At 37.6% G+C, this 18636-nt stretch overlaps 1 protein-coding gene across 1 annotated transcript in view; it reads right to left on the bottom strand.

The window, feature by feature from the left end:
• LOC124553251 (plasma membrane calcium-transporting ATPase 2-like) overlaps positions 1–18636 on the bottom strand; it is a 631526-nt gene that overhangs the window by 576238 nt on the left and 36652 nt on the right. Inside the window, exons 2-3 of the mRNA XM_047127138.1 lie at positions 15453–15621; positions 8683–8871 (exon numbers count right to left, since the gene is read on the bottom strand). Coding sequence (XP_046983094.1) covers positions 8683–8871; positions 15453–15609 — 346 coding nt within the window. The 5' untranslated portion in view covers positions 15610–15621. The remainder of the gene's footprint in view (positions 1–8682; positions 8872–15452; positions 15622–18636) is intronic.

The following is an 18636-nucleotide window of genomic DNA, read 5'->3' as shown; positions in this document are numbered from 1 at the left end:
AACAATATTTAATTTTATTCTGACAAGTACATTTGTACTGCCATGATGCATGAACCTTGTAACTATTATCGAGCTAAAAATACACGAAGATGATGATAAAAAGTACTACAAAAAGACACATACTAGTGTGAAAAGATCTCTTGCTCTTGGGCTCTGGTCGCTCTTGCTCTTGTACTCTTGCTATCTGACTCTCTCTTGTTATTTTACCTACAATATTGTATCTGTTATCATTACCAATACAACACAGTCACTGTGCTGTACCAGTTTATATTAAGTGTCATAAAAGCTGTTTCAGTTTAAAATATCTAAAAACTATTTCCTGCGTACAGACTCAGTGGAAAGTATAGTAAAAGCATACCAGTGAAAGAAAGTGAAATACTTTTTGTTTGGCTCATGATCTTTTCATATGCCATTTTGTGCGAGATTATCATTTAATTGTCACATTCGTTAAAACCTGCAATCATATTTATTTTCCACGATCCGATACTCTTCTTGGATAAAATTTTCCATTTAAGGTTAGATAAATAAAAAACTGCCAAATGAATTGTTCTCCAGAAAAACTGTGGGTCATACCTTATTTCAGAAATCTAGCCATAGTGATAATTATTTCTGTCTGTCATGCAAATGAATTAAGATGAATCAAAATGAAATAATTCCATTGTTAGGCCCCAGTTCTTCTTATAACATTGCCGCCAAAGACAAGATTTTCAATAAATCATTTACGTAATTCCAAGTTGGCCTATTATTAGAGTCCATAGGTGAATCCGGTTTTTATTTCAAATTAGAGGTGGTAACCTCTAGACCTGTAGATTAAAACTGAAGAAACTGCAAAAAGGTGGGAATTTAAGGAGATGGGACCTGGATAAACTGAAAGAACCAGAGGTTGTACAGAGTTTCAGGGAGAGCATAAGGGAACAATTGACAGGAATGGGGGAAAGAAATACAGTAGAAGAAGAATGGGTAGCTTTGAGGGATGAAGTAGCAAAGGCAGCAGAGGATCAAGTAGGTAAAAAGACGAGGGCTAGTAGAAATCCTTGGGTTACAGAAGAAATATTTAATTTAATTGATGAAATGAGAAAATATAAAAAATGCAGTAAATGAAGCAGGCAAAAAGGAATACAAACGTCGCAAAAATGAGATCAACAGGAAGTGAAAAATGGCTAAGCAGGGATGGCTAGAGGACAAATGTAAGGATGTAGAGGCCTATCTCACTAGGGGTAAGAGAGCTACTGCCTACAGGAAAATCAAAGAGACCTTTGGAGATAAGAGAACGACTTGTATGAATATCAAGAGCTCAGATGGAAGCCCAGTTCTAAGCAAAGAAGAGAAAGCAGAAAGGTGGAAGGAGTATATAGAGGGTCTATACAAGGGCGATGTACTTTAGGACAATATTATGGAAATGGAAAAGGATGTAGATGAAGATGAAATGGGAGATATGATACTGCGTGAAGAGTCTGACAGAGCACTGAAAGACATGAGTCGAAACAAGGCCCCCGGAGTAGACAACATTCCATTGGAACTACTGACGGCCTTGGGAGAGCCAGTCCTGACAAAACTCTACCATCTGGTGAGCAAGATGTATGAAACAAGCGAAATACCCTCAGACTTCAAGAAGAATATAATAATTCCAATCCCAAAGAAAGCAGGTGTTGACAGATGTGAAAATTACCGAACTATCAGTTTAGTAAGTCACAGCTGCAAAAATACTAACATGAATGCTTTACAGACAAATGGAAAAACTAGTAGAAGCACACCTCGGGGAAGATCAGTTTGGATTCCGTAGAAACACTGGAACACGTGAGGCAATACTGACCTTACGACTTATCTTAGAAGAAAGATTAAGGAAAGGCAAACCTACGTTTCTAGCATTTGTAGACTTAGAGAAAGCTTTTGACAATGTTGACTGGAATACTCTCTTCCAAATTCTAAAGGTGGCAGGGGTAAAATACAGGGAGCGAAAGGCTATTTACAATTCATACAGAAACCAGATGGCAGTTATAAGAGTCGAGGGACATGAAAGGGAACAGTGGTTGGGAAGGGAGTAAGACAGGGTTGTAGCCTCTCCCCGATGTTGTTCAATCTGTATATTGAGCAAGCAGTAAAGGAAACAAAAGAAAAATTCGGAGTAGGTATTAAAATTCATGGAGAAGAAATAAAAACTTTGAGGTTCACCGATGACATTGTAATTCTGTCAGAGACAGCAAAGGACTTGGAAGAGCAGTTGAATGGAATGGACAGTGTCTTGAAAGGAGGATATAAGATGAACATCAACAAAAGCAAGGATAATGGAATGTAGTCTAATTAAGTCGGGTGATGCTGAGGGAATTAGATTAGGAAATGAGACACTTAAAGTAGTAAAGGAGTTTTGCTATTTAGGGAGCAAAATAACTGATGATGGTCGAAGTAGAGAGGATATAAAATGTAGACTGGCAATGGGAAGGAAAGCGTTTCTGAAGAAGAGAAATTTGTTAACATCTAGTATTGATTTAAGTGTCAGGAGGTCGTTTCTGAAAGTATTTGTATGGAGTGCAGCCATGTATGGAAGTGAAACATGGACGATAAATAGGTTGGACAAGAAGAGAATAGAAGCTTTTAAAATGTGTTGCTACAGAAGAATGCTGAAGATTAGATGGGTAGAACACATAACTAATGAGGAGGTATTGAATAGAATTGGGGAGAAGAGGAGTTTGTGGCACAACTTGACAAGAAGAAGGGATCGGTTGGTAGGACATTTTCTGAGGCATCAAGGGATCACATATAGCATTGGAGGGCAGCGTGGAGGGTAAAAATTGTAGAGGGAGACCAAGACATGAATACACTAAGCAGATTCAGAAGGATGTAGGTTGCAGTAGGTACTGGGAGATGAAAAAGCTTGCACAGGATAGAGTAGCATGGAGAGCTGCATCAAACCAGTCTCAAGACTGAAGACCACAACAACAACAACAACAACAACATTATAATGCTATATTATGTACCATCTGTTTCCATAATGTTTATTTTGCATTCCCATTCACTGCCTCTATCAACTCACAACCGAATAGTCATCTCCCAACTTGACCTAGACCTCAGGCTATACTACAAATCAGTCTGACAGCACAAGCAGGATTTCAAAGGGGGGAGGGAGAGGGGTGTCCCACTATTATGCTGTAGCCCATTTGTGGCTTAGTACTCCAATTTGAGCCTAAAACTGGTCAATGCATCAACACTGTCATATGCTATTCTGCCAGTAATTATGTCCTTCCTGTATGGTGCAAAGTTGCACGATGCTTGTCAAGACAATGTCGCTCCTTGAAAAATATCCTTAACCTATTCCCATGGGTAATGTCCACAGGAAATTCAAAGGAAGTTGACTATACACAAAGTGAGAATGAAATCCTTCCCATCCCAATAACATGATAGGGCACTTAACTGGCTACCAGAAGGCTAAAAACTAAGAAACAGTTTCTTTAGCACAACTGAGGACAAAGGAACCAAAGTCAAACAAGTGTAGATGCAGACAACTTCAAAATAAGTTCACAAGATGGAACTACCAAAAGAACTAATCCCATCTCAGAGGCTGAGAAGCCTTAGCAGACCATACACCAATGAATGTACCTTGAAGGCTTTGCCACTAAGGGCAAAAAATAAATAAGTAGCCCATATGTTCAACTCATGTAAAACCGGATAGTGTTGTGTTATGTATCCTGAAAATTGCATTTATTTTAGGATAATGATTCAAATCACTGCACTCTATATATAATGACTGAGAAGTTGTCAGTTTCACTCCATTTCTTAGTGAAAGGTGTTGTGTCTCCAAGCCAATGCAATCCTCCATATCTGGTCCAAAAACTGAAAAATGAATTTATTTTTTCAGAAGAAAATCCATTTTCCTACTCGTCACCTGATTTCATTGGCTACTTCATCACTGCTTTCTGAATACAGCTGTCATTGCCTGCTTCTGGGCTTGACTAAGCTTGCTGACTTGCTCTGTTTTACTTATATTTGCTTACTTTATTTCTGCACTTGACGCAAGTGCTAGCCTGTCATATTTCTGCAACTTTTTTTACAAAAAAAGAAATAAATCATTACAATACTGTAGGGCAATCTAGAATCAACCTGGGGTCTAGATTCACCCACTATATACACTTTCTAAATTCATGTGTTTATGCTAACACAGTTAGCTACCAGCCACCACTGGTGGACTCTAGCTGACTGATAAGATCTCCCGTTTGATCCCATATGATGATGTGGAGCATACTGTGCACCCTTGATGATTTATAACTCATTGCTGTAAACAGCAGAAATAGCAAAAATAAATAAATAAATACAAATAAAAATAAAAAAAATAAAAAAATAGTGTCAAACTTTTATCAATTTAGCCCGTTTAAGCTGTATTGAAATACGAAGTAATCATGTTTCTACAAACATGATTTTCATCTTAACAAAATGTAACAATAAAAATATTTTTCCATGTTACTGAAACTTGTCACAAGTTGAAATGGCCAGCACAGAGTCAACAAGGCATCAAACAAGGCAGCACGACTGCACTCGCTATGGTGAGACTTTGTTCTGCCATGAAAACCACTGCTGTCTTGTTTCACATTCTATACTTTCATTGTCAGTTTTGTCAGTAATGCAACAGGTGATATAAATATCTTTTAAATCTCCAGGTTTTGCTATAAGCAATTGATGATATAAAGTCAAATGTGTTATCAATCAGCAATGCTGCAACGTAGTATGGAACTGCATAAACTACCTTCGGGGACTTTATAATGACATACGGGGAGAACATGGAAAGGAAAGTTGTTTACATCTACGTCTATACTCTGCAAACCACTTGGGGTGCATGGCAGAGGGTACATCCCATTGTATTATTATTAGAGGTCCTTTCTGTTCCATTCACATATGGGGCACGGGAAGAATGACTGTTTGAACGCCTCTGTGCATGCACTAATTATTCTAATCTTATCCTCATGACCCCTATGTGAGCGATATGCAGGGGGGTTATACTATATTCCTAGAATAATCATTTAAAGCTGGTTCTTGAAACTTTTGTTAATAGACTTTCTCAGGATGCTTTACATACGTCTTCAAGAGTCTACCAGTTCAGTTTCTTCAGTATCTCTGTGACACTCTCCCACAAATTTAACAAACCTGTGACCATTTGTGCCATCTTTCTCTGTTGTACCTGGTACGAGTCCCACACACCTGAGCAATACTCTAGAACTGGTTGCCCAAGAGATTTGTAAGCAATCTCTTTTGTGCACTGATTGCACTTTATCAGTATTCTACCAATAAACTGATGTCTACCACCTGCTTTACCCACAACTGAATCTATGGGATTCCATTTCATATCCCTAAGAAGTGTTACATCCACATGCTTATACGAGTTGGCCGATTCCAACAGTGATTCATTCATATTATAGTTCATAGGATACTACATTTTTTCATTTTATGACGCAAAATTTCACAGTTTCAATGTTTAGAGCAAGTTGCCAAACTCTTCACCACACTGAAATCTTATCAAGATCTGAATGAATATTTATGCACCTTCTCTCAGATACTACTGCATTATAGATAACTGCATCATCTGAAGAAGAAGAGAAAAAAAAAAAAAAAAAAAAAAAAAACACACACACACACACACAATTTTACTATTAATATTGTCTCTAAGGTCATTAATATACATCATGAACAACAAGGGTCCCAACACATTTCCCTGGACACACCTGAAGTTACTTATACATCTGACAATGACTCTCCATCCAAGATAACATGCTGTGTCCTCCCTACCAAAAAGTCTTCAATACAGTCACAAATTTCACTTGATACCCCATATGGTCATACTTTTGAACATAAGCGTGGGTACAGAACTTAGTCAAATGCTTTTTGGAAATCAAGAAACATTGCATCTACCTGATCCAAAACTTTCAGCATGTCATGTGAAAAAAGTGCAAGTTGGGTTTCAGATGATATTAGACGGTAGTTTTGTGGATCACTTCTACTGCCCTTCTTGTGATGGGTGTGACCTGTGCCTTTTTCCAAGAACTGGGCACAGTTTTTTGTTTGAGGGATCTATGATGGATTATAGTTAGAAGAGGGGCTAACCCATCCGCAAATTCAGTACAAAATCTGACAGGAATGCCATCGCGGCCTGGAGCTTTGTTCAACAATTTCAGCTGTTTAATGTTAAAGAAGAAAAAAATCATTGCAGAACATGTGATTACTGTTCCAGAATGGGTAAATTCAATGTTCGCGTATTAGCAAAACATTGTGTGTGTTCCATAAAATTTTGGGCATGCAGCCACATATATTCGGTTTCTTCTAATATTTCAGCTGAATCCCGTCCAGCCATCTTCAGAGTGAGCCGAGGTGACTAACGCTTGCTCCATCCTTTTAAACTCGAGGATGGAACCACTGTGGATGCACCCAAAGATACACAAGGTGTCGGAGACGTTGATAGGCAGCAAAGAGGTGTAACATATGCATGGAAATTAAATCTCTGGCTGCGCAGTCGATCCACACGGTGATATTGATGTGTCACGGAGAGCTGTACTGTTGAGACGTCTTTGTGATTTAATTACAGAAATTTCCAGAGTCCATGATTTGTCCAAGCTGAGGCTGCTATCTCTATTAATCAAATCCATCACCAACAGAATTTCAATTGCTTCTTTCACTACTGAGTCCCAGAAAGATGAAGTCCAGTACAAAATTTCGACATTATCGTACACCGTAGAGTGCCCAGTGTCAAAACAGTGTTCTGCTACCCCAGATTTATTAGGTTGTAAGAGATGTGTGTACCTGCGGTGCTCTGTGCATCTCTCCTGGACTGTAAATGTCATCTGCTCAATGTATGAACAGCCGCACACACAGGGTATCTTATAAATATCCATGCATATGTTACACCCGTTTGCTGCCTATCAATGTCTCCGGCACCTTGTGTATCTTTGGCTGCATCCGCAGTGGTTTGGTCCTCGAGTTTAAAAGGACAGATCAAATGCTGGAGCGTTAGTCACCTCGGCTCAATCTGAAGATGGCTGGACAGAATTCAGCTGAAATATTAGAAGAAGAAACTAAATTTACGTGGCAGCACACCCAAAATTTTATGGAACAGTCTTTATGCCGTTAAGACATGAAGATGCACACTCTGTGTGTGTGTGTGTGTGTGTGTGTGTGTGTGTGTGTGTGTGTGTGTATGTGTGTGTGTGTGTAACTTTATGTCTCGGAATTAATTAAATATTTTCTATGAAAATCTATGAAGTTGTATAATTATGCTCTTCACAAAAATCTATGAAAGTCCACATTTTTATCCTAAAATTCCTTTAAAAAAATAAATAAATAGAAATAAATAACAAAATAATCCAATGGGTATACTGATACCAGCTGGTATGTGTGTGAATGTTCATTTTTGTGTACTTTTATTATGGCAGTCAACTTAACACTGAGTACTTGGTTGAGTTGACTGGTACTTACTTAAAATATGTCATCTTCAATGACTGTGAATGTTAATAAAAAGAAAACAATAGGAAACAATCCCTTAGTTGTGAGCTAAAATATACTATTTTCAGTGAAAATGCAGATCACTGTTTGTGAAACAGCATCAAAAATAACGAAAAAAAATGTTGTTGACTCTTGATGATCTGACCGCAAGTAAAAATTTTCCAACAACAGATGGCAAAAGGCAAAATGAGTTGGACAGATACCATTCCTAAATGAATCAGTTCTACACTGACTTCTTCCTCTTCATTCTGGCATATGCATCTTCCTGTATATGGCCACAAATAATATACTCACTGACAAAGGAAGTTAAGTGCCTAGAAAGAGAGAAGGAAGTGAAATGAAAGGTTACGTTGTGCAATTTCAGGGATTGCAAAATCACATTGAAATCAGCAGCAGAAGCACACTGCCCAATCATCAGGCGGTAGAATGTTGTGCATATCCCCCAACTCCCTCTCTCCCCATCCAACCTCCGGCCACAAGCCCCCTTTCCACCTTACACACTGCTGAGGTTCAGGTGGGAATGGCATCACACACCTCTAACATTCTCTTCCAAGTTCAGTCACCCAAACTGTTGTAACTGGCACTCGACATCCCAGATATTTGCACTGGAATAGAGTTAACATGCAAACTGATCCCACATGTATTGAATTGGAGACACTGTGGGGGACCTCGGCAGTTGAGGGAGTATCTCGATGACATGCCGGCGGTTCATATCAACATGTGCCATTATTTGATTGAAAAATGGTACCAGGGTAATGTCTCACAAGAGGTAATACATGTGCATACAGGATGTCTGTGACCTGATTTTTATTTTCTGTGCTGAGTTTGATGATTTACTTCTTAGCTATAGGTAGCATCTTGAAAACAACCTCTACATTAGACACTGGTTATCAACAAATTTGAGTGTGAATGCAACTACAACAAAAAGAAAAGCAGTGGAAAAGGAGAATGGTTACACAGGTGTAGAGGCTACATCTAATAACATCCATTGCTCACAGCTCAATTATGCACCAAAATAACACACTGTTGGGATGCCGACTGAGTATGGTCTCCTTCTACACCACGTGACATGAAATATTGTTGTTAGCAAGCAATGCCAGAAGTCTTCATATTGTCAACTGTCAGTGACTGGATGGAATTCAAAGCTTATTTACATTCTTTAGCTATTTAATAACAGAATTATTATTAAAATATGGTACTTACGTCTTTCCTTATAAGGATAAAATGAAAGACCCAATGACACCAAAGCAGCAATTTCTAAAACAATGAGGGTGACATCTTGGAGAGCTTCCCATATGAGGTGAAGAAATGTTTTTGGCGGTTTCGGCGGTACCATATTGGAACCAAATACCTTCCTTCTGTTCTCCAAATCTGCTCGTATCCCACTGAGACCTGTAACAGTGGATGATTACACAACCACAGTGATCAAGTAAAACTTTTGGGAAATGTCTCTTTTTTTCAAATAAGATAATATGTATGCTTTAGCCACAGGAACATAATAGGTGTGGAGACTCTGCTAAGACTTGTAACTCCTCACATGTACACAGAGTGAACCAAAACAAAAATGGCAAAAAATTTCTGGAGTTTGTTCAGGGATATATTACAAGTATTTTGGCATAATGGATATGTTGACTCTGGTGGCTCACTAATTATTACACAGTAAGAATGTAATTACAACTTACTTTGTTTCTTTCCCAGCTGTCTTTGTTTTTTTCAAAGTACCTACAGAAAAGTGAAAAAGCCTGTACAAAGTTACTATGAATGATTAATCCAGTTTCAAAGCTCTTTACTTTCCAAAATATTACAAGTGGAAATACAAATATGATAGGTGCATGAACAGAATCATAAACTCACAAAGTCTGCATTTTGTGCTCAACAAAAGTCCTATGAATACTCCTCTGGACACATGACACATGTCCAAGTTTCTTCCATACCTTATGCAGCAACATCCTGTCAATGGTCATTACAGTATCATTGATGCATACTCTGAGCTGTTCCAGTGTTCTTGGCTGTGGGGGCACATAAACACTGTCCTTAATGGACTCCCAAAGGAAAAAGTCATACGGCATTAGGTCACGGGACCTGGAGGGCCAAGGGAACAGAGCCCCATCATCTTTACCACTATGCCCAATCCAGCAATGCAGGAGTTTTATGTTTAGATAGTGATGGACATTGATGCTCCAATAAGGGGGTTTTGTTGCAAGTCAAGTTCTCAGACTCTGCAGTCAGTTGTGGAAATAACCACAACTGCTACATATCAATGGCAGAGGTATGTGAAACAGACTTATCATAGGAGAAAAATGACAATACAGCTTTGTCTGTGACAATGCACATAGAACATTAACCTTCCACAAATCTTGTTCATGCATCACAATCTCATAATGATTTTCAGTGCCACACACTTTCATATTGTGATGGTTAAACTTTCCTTGTGATGCAAAATTGAAGGCACCAGCCACAACCTTACAGTTTTAATTGTTCCATAAACTGCAGATGATACAGTTTGAAATTTTCTGCCGTATTTCACATTCATGACTTGCACAGACTGTTTATTTTTTTGGATTGCATACAAAATCTTTGGTTCACTCTCTCCAAGGTTGCATCTGGAACACCAGCTGAGTAGCACTTTTTTTATTTACAGAGACAACCAGTGACCTTAAATTGTCAATACTAATGCACAATACTTCATTTACATGGTGGTTCTTTTTCATAATTCCTTTTGAATGCATGCTGCCCTGTCATAACAGGAAACACCTCATATTCCAACACACAAAAACTCTCTTTTTTTGTCACCATTTTGTCAAGGTATTCCACCCTTAAAAACAACTGAGGGGTAGAAAGGAAACTCTGAGAGTTTATAGTTCCATTCATGCTTCAATAATATTTGTGTACATGTAATACTTTAGAAAATACAGAACCTTGGAAACAAATGAATCATTTGTGGTATCTCTGTATTATGAGACCACAACTGTACAAAACAAAATGCACAGTAACGCAATAACCCTCAGATGACGCAAAAGTAGTGAAATGCAGGAACAGCACACCAAAGAATCCCCATGCTGCTCTTTAACTGCACTCAGTGAAGCCATACATGACATGTATTGGTCAACTAAAAATGCTTGAGCACAAATAGTAAAGTAGGCATTACTTTTGGCAACAACAAATACCCTGATAACAAGTGGGTTGTGTACTTTTCCTTCTTTTCCTGCTGTTGTTTATTTTGTAAGATTGTGGTGGGTCTTATATCAGCACTAGCAGGAAGTTGCATCCCTGGCCGATACAACAGGGCAATATTTTGCAGACCCCAATACACCACTACATGAAAGTAGACCTTTATCCTCTCTCCTCACAGTTTTTTAGTGGTCCGGATCCTCCCTGTTGATTCAAATGTGGTGAAGATTCCTGGAATGCTTCTGCACGTTCTCTCTAATGTGCTACTAAATAAATAGCCACACTTCTCACAAACAGGGGTATATTTCGCCCATATTTCCACTATTACTTTTTGCAACACAACTAACAACTGCTACGGTAATACCACTTTCTTGAGTACATTCGAATGTCCATACATGTATACTGTAGAACCTGAGAGAAAAACACAGATAAACAACTACTGCTCTTCAATTGTTCATTATGCCCTTTTGGTGTGTCACTTACTCCATGGCTCTCTGATTCAGGTACTTGCTGCACCATGGCACAAATGATTCCCGGACTACCAGTGGTTGTAATACTATCTTCACTGGTCCCCCTGTCATGGGCTCCACCACTGCTCCACATTCACTGCATACAAGAAAGGAAAATACACAGTTTCCCTTCCTTATTCAACTTACTCACGAGCATCTCTTGCTGATGGCTTTCCAATAGTGTGTTGGGATATTTACAAATATCCCGAAACATCACATATCCCACCACTCAAAAAAAGAGATCTCATGCTAGTTACATACACATTTTATTAACAATTCTATTGCTATTATCCTACTCTTACTTCTTTAAGCTGCCTTTGCATAATCTCTCCAACATAACTTTTTATAATCGTTAATGATCACTCGTGACTATGTTCACTTTATTGCTTAAGTACTTTGTTCCTGTTTGGCAGGATTCATTCATTTCCTTCATACTTGTAATATTATTTCTCATATCTTGTTACTTTCTTTAATAGTATGACTATCTTTTCTAGATCAGTCGAAGTATCTGAGGGATGTGCACAGTAATACAAATATATTACTTGTCATTAATGTTATTCTTAAGTTCCTTTTATTTGTGATCCTCTTGAACTCATGACCGATTAACCACTTTCATTTTCAATTTTAGACAATTTTACTATCTACCTACTGGATACTTGTGAGACATTTATTATGATATACTTAGAAATCATAATATTAATCCTCTTTAAATAGGTAATGGAATATTAACCTTCTTTAAATAGTTAGCTCATCTTTCATTATTATATTGATTATAAACTTTCTGAGTTTTCATTATATTGACATCTAAGTCTTCTCTTTTTAGAGAACTTAACTTCTTTAATATCCCACCTTCCAAGAGTACGGATTTGTATTCCAAAGCCTTTGTGTGCAATTACATTGAGGTGTAAACTGTCTCCACCACTGCACTCAAATCCTGTCACCTCTTTACTATAAACCTTTGGGAAAAACCTCTTGTTATTTATAACCAATTTTAAGAATAATCTATGGATTATCCTTTAAACAAATCTTACCTCACTTCAACCAAAGACCACTTCTGTCTCAATGCTGTAAAATATTTCTATTTCATTCAGTGTGGTAGTGCCCCATATCTATTCCTCTCCTACTATTCCCTTTCTTGGTGCCTCTGCCCGAACAGTATAGGTTGGCCTTTCTTAGGTTCACCTATCTGCCTTTTACTCATCATTCCTAATTAGAGATTACACTCCACATTTCAGATACATTTATATCTTCCATTACTTTTCCTTATACTTTCTCCCATATTACTTTGAGGTTCCCTTTTGACTTACGTGTCTGTACTCTTTAGCTTACTACCTTCTTCATATCTTAACTCAGCTGTTGAAAACACTACATATCTAAGTATTCTTCATTGCACTCTATTCTTTCTTTTGTTCTCTCTTTTCTTAAAACCCAAGCTCCAGTTAGCTCCAGCTAGATTACCGATCCAAAACACTGTTTCTACTGCCCTCTTCTATTAATCAATTTTCTCTAACTGTACCGTATCTTTCTATTTGTCATCCTATTTTTATAGTCATGTCAAATATTATTTGGTTCTTCATTGCTTGTCCTCCCTCCCCTCCTAATTTATGATAATTGTATTTCTTTAGTTTGTCAGCATTGTATAAACATTTCTCCTGACCAGTATGCGGGCCAATTAAATAGTATGCTTTCGGGTGTGGGCTATCCATGATCAAATGGTCCTGCATATTTCGGAAAAAATTTCCGTGTTTTCTTTTTAAGATTGGAACTATGATGTTCTTGACAGTGATATGTTCTAAATAATATCTCTTTATTATAGTTACCTACATTGCGCTTATGAGAACCACTCTGAAAGTATATTACCACTACATATTTCATCAACCAATCTACTCCTAGTAATACTTGCATAATTATTTTAGGGACTATTAACATGGTTTGTTCAAATAACAATTGATCTATTCCAAAGGTAATCCTTGTTTACCATTTCACTACATTACTCTTAGTACCTGCAATACCTAAAATATGCACAGGTAACTTAGGGAATTCCTTTATTCTTCCACTTAACAGCCATTCCTCCAAAATTATTGATACTTCCCTTCCTGAATCAATGTAAATTTCCAATCCTTTATTTCCTATTCTTCCAATTACAATTGGTTTGCGTTGTACCTTTTCTAAATTTTCCTCTTCCACTAATAACCAATCATTAATAGGTGATATATTATGATAAGCAATCATTTTACTTACATATGGGCCAAGCATTGTTCTGTGATATTCTGGAGTCTGGTGTCTGGTGTTTAACCAAGGATTGTTCTCGTTTTCCCTCACTATGGCCAGATACCAGTCGGACTTACTTCAATAATATGCTGATTTGCTTCTGTGTCATTATTTCGTTGCATATTTATTTGATGGTTTTGAGGTGTAAACACCTGCAAGTTTATGTTATCAATCTGATTTCTTCCCCCTCTAAGGTTATTGTTATTTAGACCATTAGCCCTGCTGTGAACAGTTTCATTACTGCTTTCTTTACAATAATTGGATTCCTTAATTGATTTTCATTTCTTTCAGTATTCAGTGTGTCTAAACCTTCAACAAACGTTAGTAACTTGTTCACAGTTTTCCACCCTCTATACAATATTCCTTGTCGAGCGTGGTATGGTAAATGTCTAATGAGTACTTTTACTAAGTGCATTTCATCTATTGGTCATCTAAGTACTTCAATTGTTACTGGTCCCCTTCTCACTGGCTCCAACACTGCTCCACATTCACTGCATACAAGAAAGGAAAAACACAGTTTCTCTTTCCCACTACATTCATCCTTATTCAACTTACTCATGAGCATCTCTTGTCGATGACTTTCCAGTGGTGTGTTCAGATATTTACAAATATCCCAAAACACTACACAAGCCTTATACCAAAATACTCAGAAAATATCTCTAAACAAACCTGGAAATTTTGTTTGTGGATTGAGGTTTACCCTATATATATATATATATAATACTTCATCATTTAAAACTAGTGGTTTGACTGCACATGGTAGCTACATCATCTGCATTTTTTGACGCCTAACAATTATTCAGCTATTCTGTCGTGTAAATCAATCTATGAATTCCAAATAGTTGACGACTTTTCATATGATATGTGACTTGAAAACAAAACACACCAACTTCATGACTGAGATCCTGAGCTCAATTCCTAAAACTCTTCAGTGACATTTTATCTCCATCTGTAAAGGACGTCTTCGGAGATAAAGCACACAACTGCATAGAAAGCTTGAGGGGCTGTCAATATATGGAGGCATACAGAGGAGTACCACAGTTAATTGGGTGAGAGTAAATGCACAGAACTGGCTCCAACTGAAGACCATTCCCCATCAGAAGTTAGCGATTGCTAGAACTTTTCTGTGTGTCTAAAATCAATGTCTGTATTTATTTTATGTGACTCCCTATTCCTTTATGTAATAATTATTACGGTTGTTATATAAATTCCACTTGCCCCTCTATAGAGCACACATGATAATACATCATCATGGTTCTAGTCTTGCAAAAGTTTATTCCCTAGTCTCCACACTGTAAAGCATGTTGCAAATTAACTAGTCGTTTACTAATCGCATTCAGTTCACATTCAGGACAAATTTTCTGACAAATTTCAATGTGTCTGAGGTCTTTTGCCACTAAAAACCATATTACAGAACAGATTTCACATTTTGGACGATTTTCAGTTACAAAGCTCATTCTGAATGGCTACTGTAGGTGAACAGTGTGTGCTGTGGCTTTCCCTGGGACACTGCTCATATATCATTAATTATAAGTGAAAATCAGAATATTATGGGCATTCTACAGCATTAATGTATTTCATTAACTGGTTTTTAGTTTTCAGGGCCATCACCATAATCAAACTGATAATTATCATCAAAGAGGATAGAATATTGATGAATAACATTGAAAATTGAAACCATTAAACAGTAATTAAATATAAGGGCAGTGTAGGGTAAGAAACCAGAAAAGCATTACCACTAAACCTTGGGAAAGAAAGGTGTGTGCCGATGTGGGTGGGGGAGAGGGGGGGAAGGAGCAGAGTAGGGGGAGGGAGGCAGAGAAGGGGTCACGAAGATGAAGTGAAAGGGATGACAACAATATTAGGAGTGATTTAAACTCAAACACGAAGATATGCATTTTGTAGAGTACAACTGCAAAACTAATGTTACCATGTTGACAGCTGACCCAGTATACACTGGACCTGAGATGACCTGACGGGAGCATGGAACACTGCTCCTGCAGCCAGGCAGCATGGCTTTACCTCTAGTGGGGGATGTTCGCAGCAGCCTGCACAGCCCTCCGATTCCTCCAAACTTCTCAATTTCTGCGACAGCCGCGTACCCTTGCAGCTCCGAAAGGTGTTGCAGCTCCTGGATTGTGATTCCATACCGTGGGCGCTGCTCCTCACTTATAGACATATCCACTTTCGTCTGGAACACAATCAACAAATGTTAATTCACATGGTGCATGTACTCAAATGTAGTGTGCCTCCACTTAATGTAACCAACGGTTTTGCATTGACTTCACAAATAGAGAAATTTCCATCAGAAACCTATTATTATTATTTCTTTCCTTTCTCAGACATTATGTCTGGTTAAAAATGGAAAGTGACGCGGACCTTGATCGAGCGCGACTTCCTTTTAACTGTACGGTATATGTTACATTGCATTTAGGAACTTTTGGGTAATTGAACATGTATCAATAATTACAGATTTCTGTAGTTGTATATATACATTTGGATGTAGCTGTATTGCATTGATGTACTGATGGATATTGTGTGGTATGACTCCTGTAGTTGACAGTATAATTGGTATAATGTCAACTTTATCCTGATGCCACATGTCCTTGACTTCCTCAGCCAGTTGGATGTATTTGTCAATTTTTTCTCCTGTTATCTTCTGTATATTTGTTGTATTGGATATGGATATTTCAATTAGTTGTGTTAATTTCTTCTTTTTATTGGTGAGTATGATGTTAGATTTGTTATGTGGTGTTGTTTTATCTGTTATAATGGTTCTGTTCCAGTATAATTTGTATTCATCATTCTCCAGTACACTTTGTGGAGCATACTTGTATGTGGGAAGGTGTTTTATTAGTTTATGTTGTATGGCACGTTGCTGATGTATTATTTTTCCTATATTGTCATGTCTTCTGGTGTATTCTGTATTTGCTAGTATTGTACATCTGCTTGTGATGTGATATACTGTTTCTGTTGTTAACTTGATATGAATTGTGGTTTATTAGTATCATAACGTACATAATCTAAATCATTTGATTTAGGTACAGGAGACACGTCAAAATTTTGGTAAAGTTTTACATACAACACCTGATTTTAACAAATGGTACCATAACAATAATACAATATAAAAATACACATACAATAAAAAGCTAACAATTAATTACAACAACTGTTTTTAACAAATGGTATCATAATAATAATACAATTTTGTTACTCATACAATAAAAGACTAACAATTAATTACCCCTTTCTCAAATTATCATGTCATCCTCTATGAATTCTTCTACTGAATAGTAGCATTTATCCCACAGAAACTGCTGTAGCCTTATTTTTAGACTCTCTGGCTTCATATTAAATATATTTTTGCCCATTAGCTTGTTATATATTGTCATCCTCATATACTGTGGAGTTCGTGCATATAATTTAAAATGGTGTGTGGGTAATATAAAATTATTTTTATTTCTTGTGTTGTAGGTGTGGTTAAAATGATTTTCCTCAAATAATTTTTGTCTGCTGTGTACAAAGACTGTTGTTGTTAAAACCTCCTGGCAGACTAAAACTGTGTGCCTGACCGAGACTCGAACTCGGGACCTTTGCCTTTCGCGGGCAAGTGCTCTACCATCTGAGCTACCGAAGCACGACTCACGTCCGGTACTCACAGCTTTACTTCTGCCAGTATCTCGTCTCCTACCTTTCAAACTGTTGCTTTTGTTGTGGTCTTCAGTCCTGAGACTGGTTTCATGCAGCTCTCCATGCTACCCTATCCTGTGCAAGTTTCTTCATCTCCTAGTACCTACTGCAACCTACATCCTTCTGAATCTGCTTTGTGCATTCATCTCTTGGTCTCCCTCTACGATTTTTACCCTCCACGCTGCCCTCCAATGCTAACTAAATTTGTGATCCCTTCATGCCTCAGAACATGTCCTACTAACCGGTCCCTTCTTCTCGTCAAGTTGTGCCACAAACTCCTCTTCTCCCCAATTCTATTCAATACCTCCTCATTAGTTATGTGATCTACCCATCTAATCTTCAGCATTCTTCTGTAGCACCACATTTTGAAAGCTTCTATTCTCTTCTTGTCCAAACTATTTATCATCCATGTTTCACTTCCAGACATTGCTACACTCCCTACAAATACTTTCAGAAACGACTTCCTGACACTTGAATCTATACTCGATGTTAACAAATTTCTCTTCTTCAGAAACGCTTTCCTTGCCATTGCCAGTCTACATTTTATATCCTCTCTACTCCGACCATCATCATTTATTTTACTCCCCAAATAGCAAAACTCCTTTACTACTTTAAGTGTATCACTTCCTAATCTAATTCCCTCAGCATCACCCAACTTAATTCGACTACATTCCATTATCCTCATTTTGCTTTTGTTGATGTTCATCTTATACCCTCCTTTCAAGACACTGTCAATTCCGTTCAACTGCTCTTCCAAGTCCTTTGCTGCCTCTGACAGAATTAAAATGTCATCGGCGAACCTCAAAGTTTTTATTTCTTCTCCATGGATTTTAATACCTACTGCGAATTTTTCTTTTGTTTCCTTTACTGCTTGCTCAATATACAGATTGAATAACATTGGGGAGAGGCTACAACCCTGTCTTACTCCCTTCCCAACCACTGCTTCCCTTTCATGTCCCTCGACTCTTATGACTGCCATCTGGTTTCTGTACAAATTGTAAATAGCCTTTCGCTCCCTGTATTTTACCCCTGCCACCTTTAGAATTTGGAAGAGAGTATTCCAGTCAACATTGTCAAAAGCTTTCTCTAAGTCTACAAATACTAGAAACGTAGGTTTGCCTTTCCTTCATCTTTCTTCTAAGATAAGTCATAAGGTACGAAGACTATAATTTCATAAATGTATATGGAGGGAACTGTTAGGATTTGCAGTTCCAAAATAATGAGCGACAAGATTCTGTTTGTTGTGCACTACACATGTATCTTATAATTTTCTTTTGCAGTTTCAGTATTCAAGATACACTACTTGAATTTCCCAAAAAATGATACCGCACCTAACGACAGATTCAAAATAACTATGATATGCTATTTTTCGTGTACTCATGTCAGTAGAGTTTGCTAGTATTTGCGTTGCAAATGCGAAGCTGCTTAGTTTATTTGATAGGAACTCAATATGCGTACTCCAGTTTCAGTTGTTGTCCACATTTAGTCCTAGGAATTTGACTGTGTTAACTTCTTC

This window comes from Schistocerca americana, chromosome 11, assembly GCF_021461395.2.
Source record: "Schistocerca americana isolate TAMUIC-IGC-003095 chromosome 11, iqSchAmer2.1, whole genome shotgun sequence".
NCBI lineage: Eukaryota > Metazoa > Arthropoda > Insecta > Orthoptera > Acrididae > Schistocerca > Schistocerca americana.
Note: the sequence above shows the minus strand (reverse complement) of the source record. Positions and strands in the feature narration are given on the sequence as shown.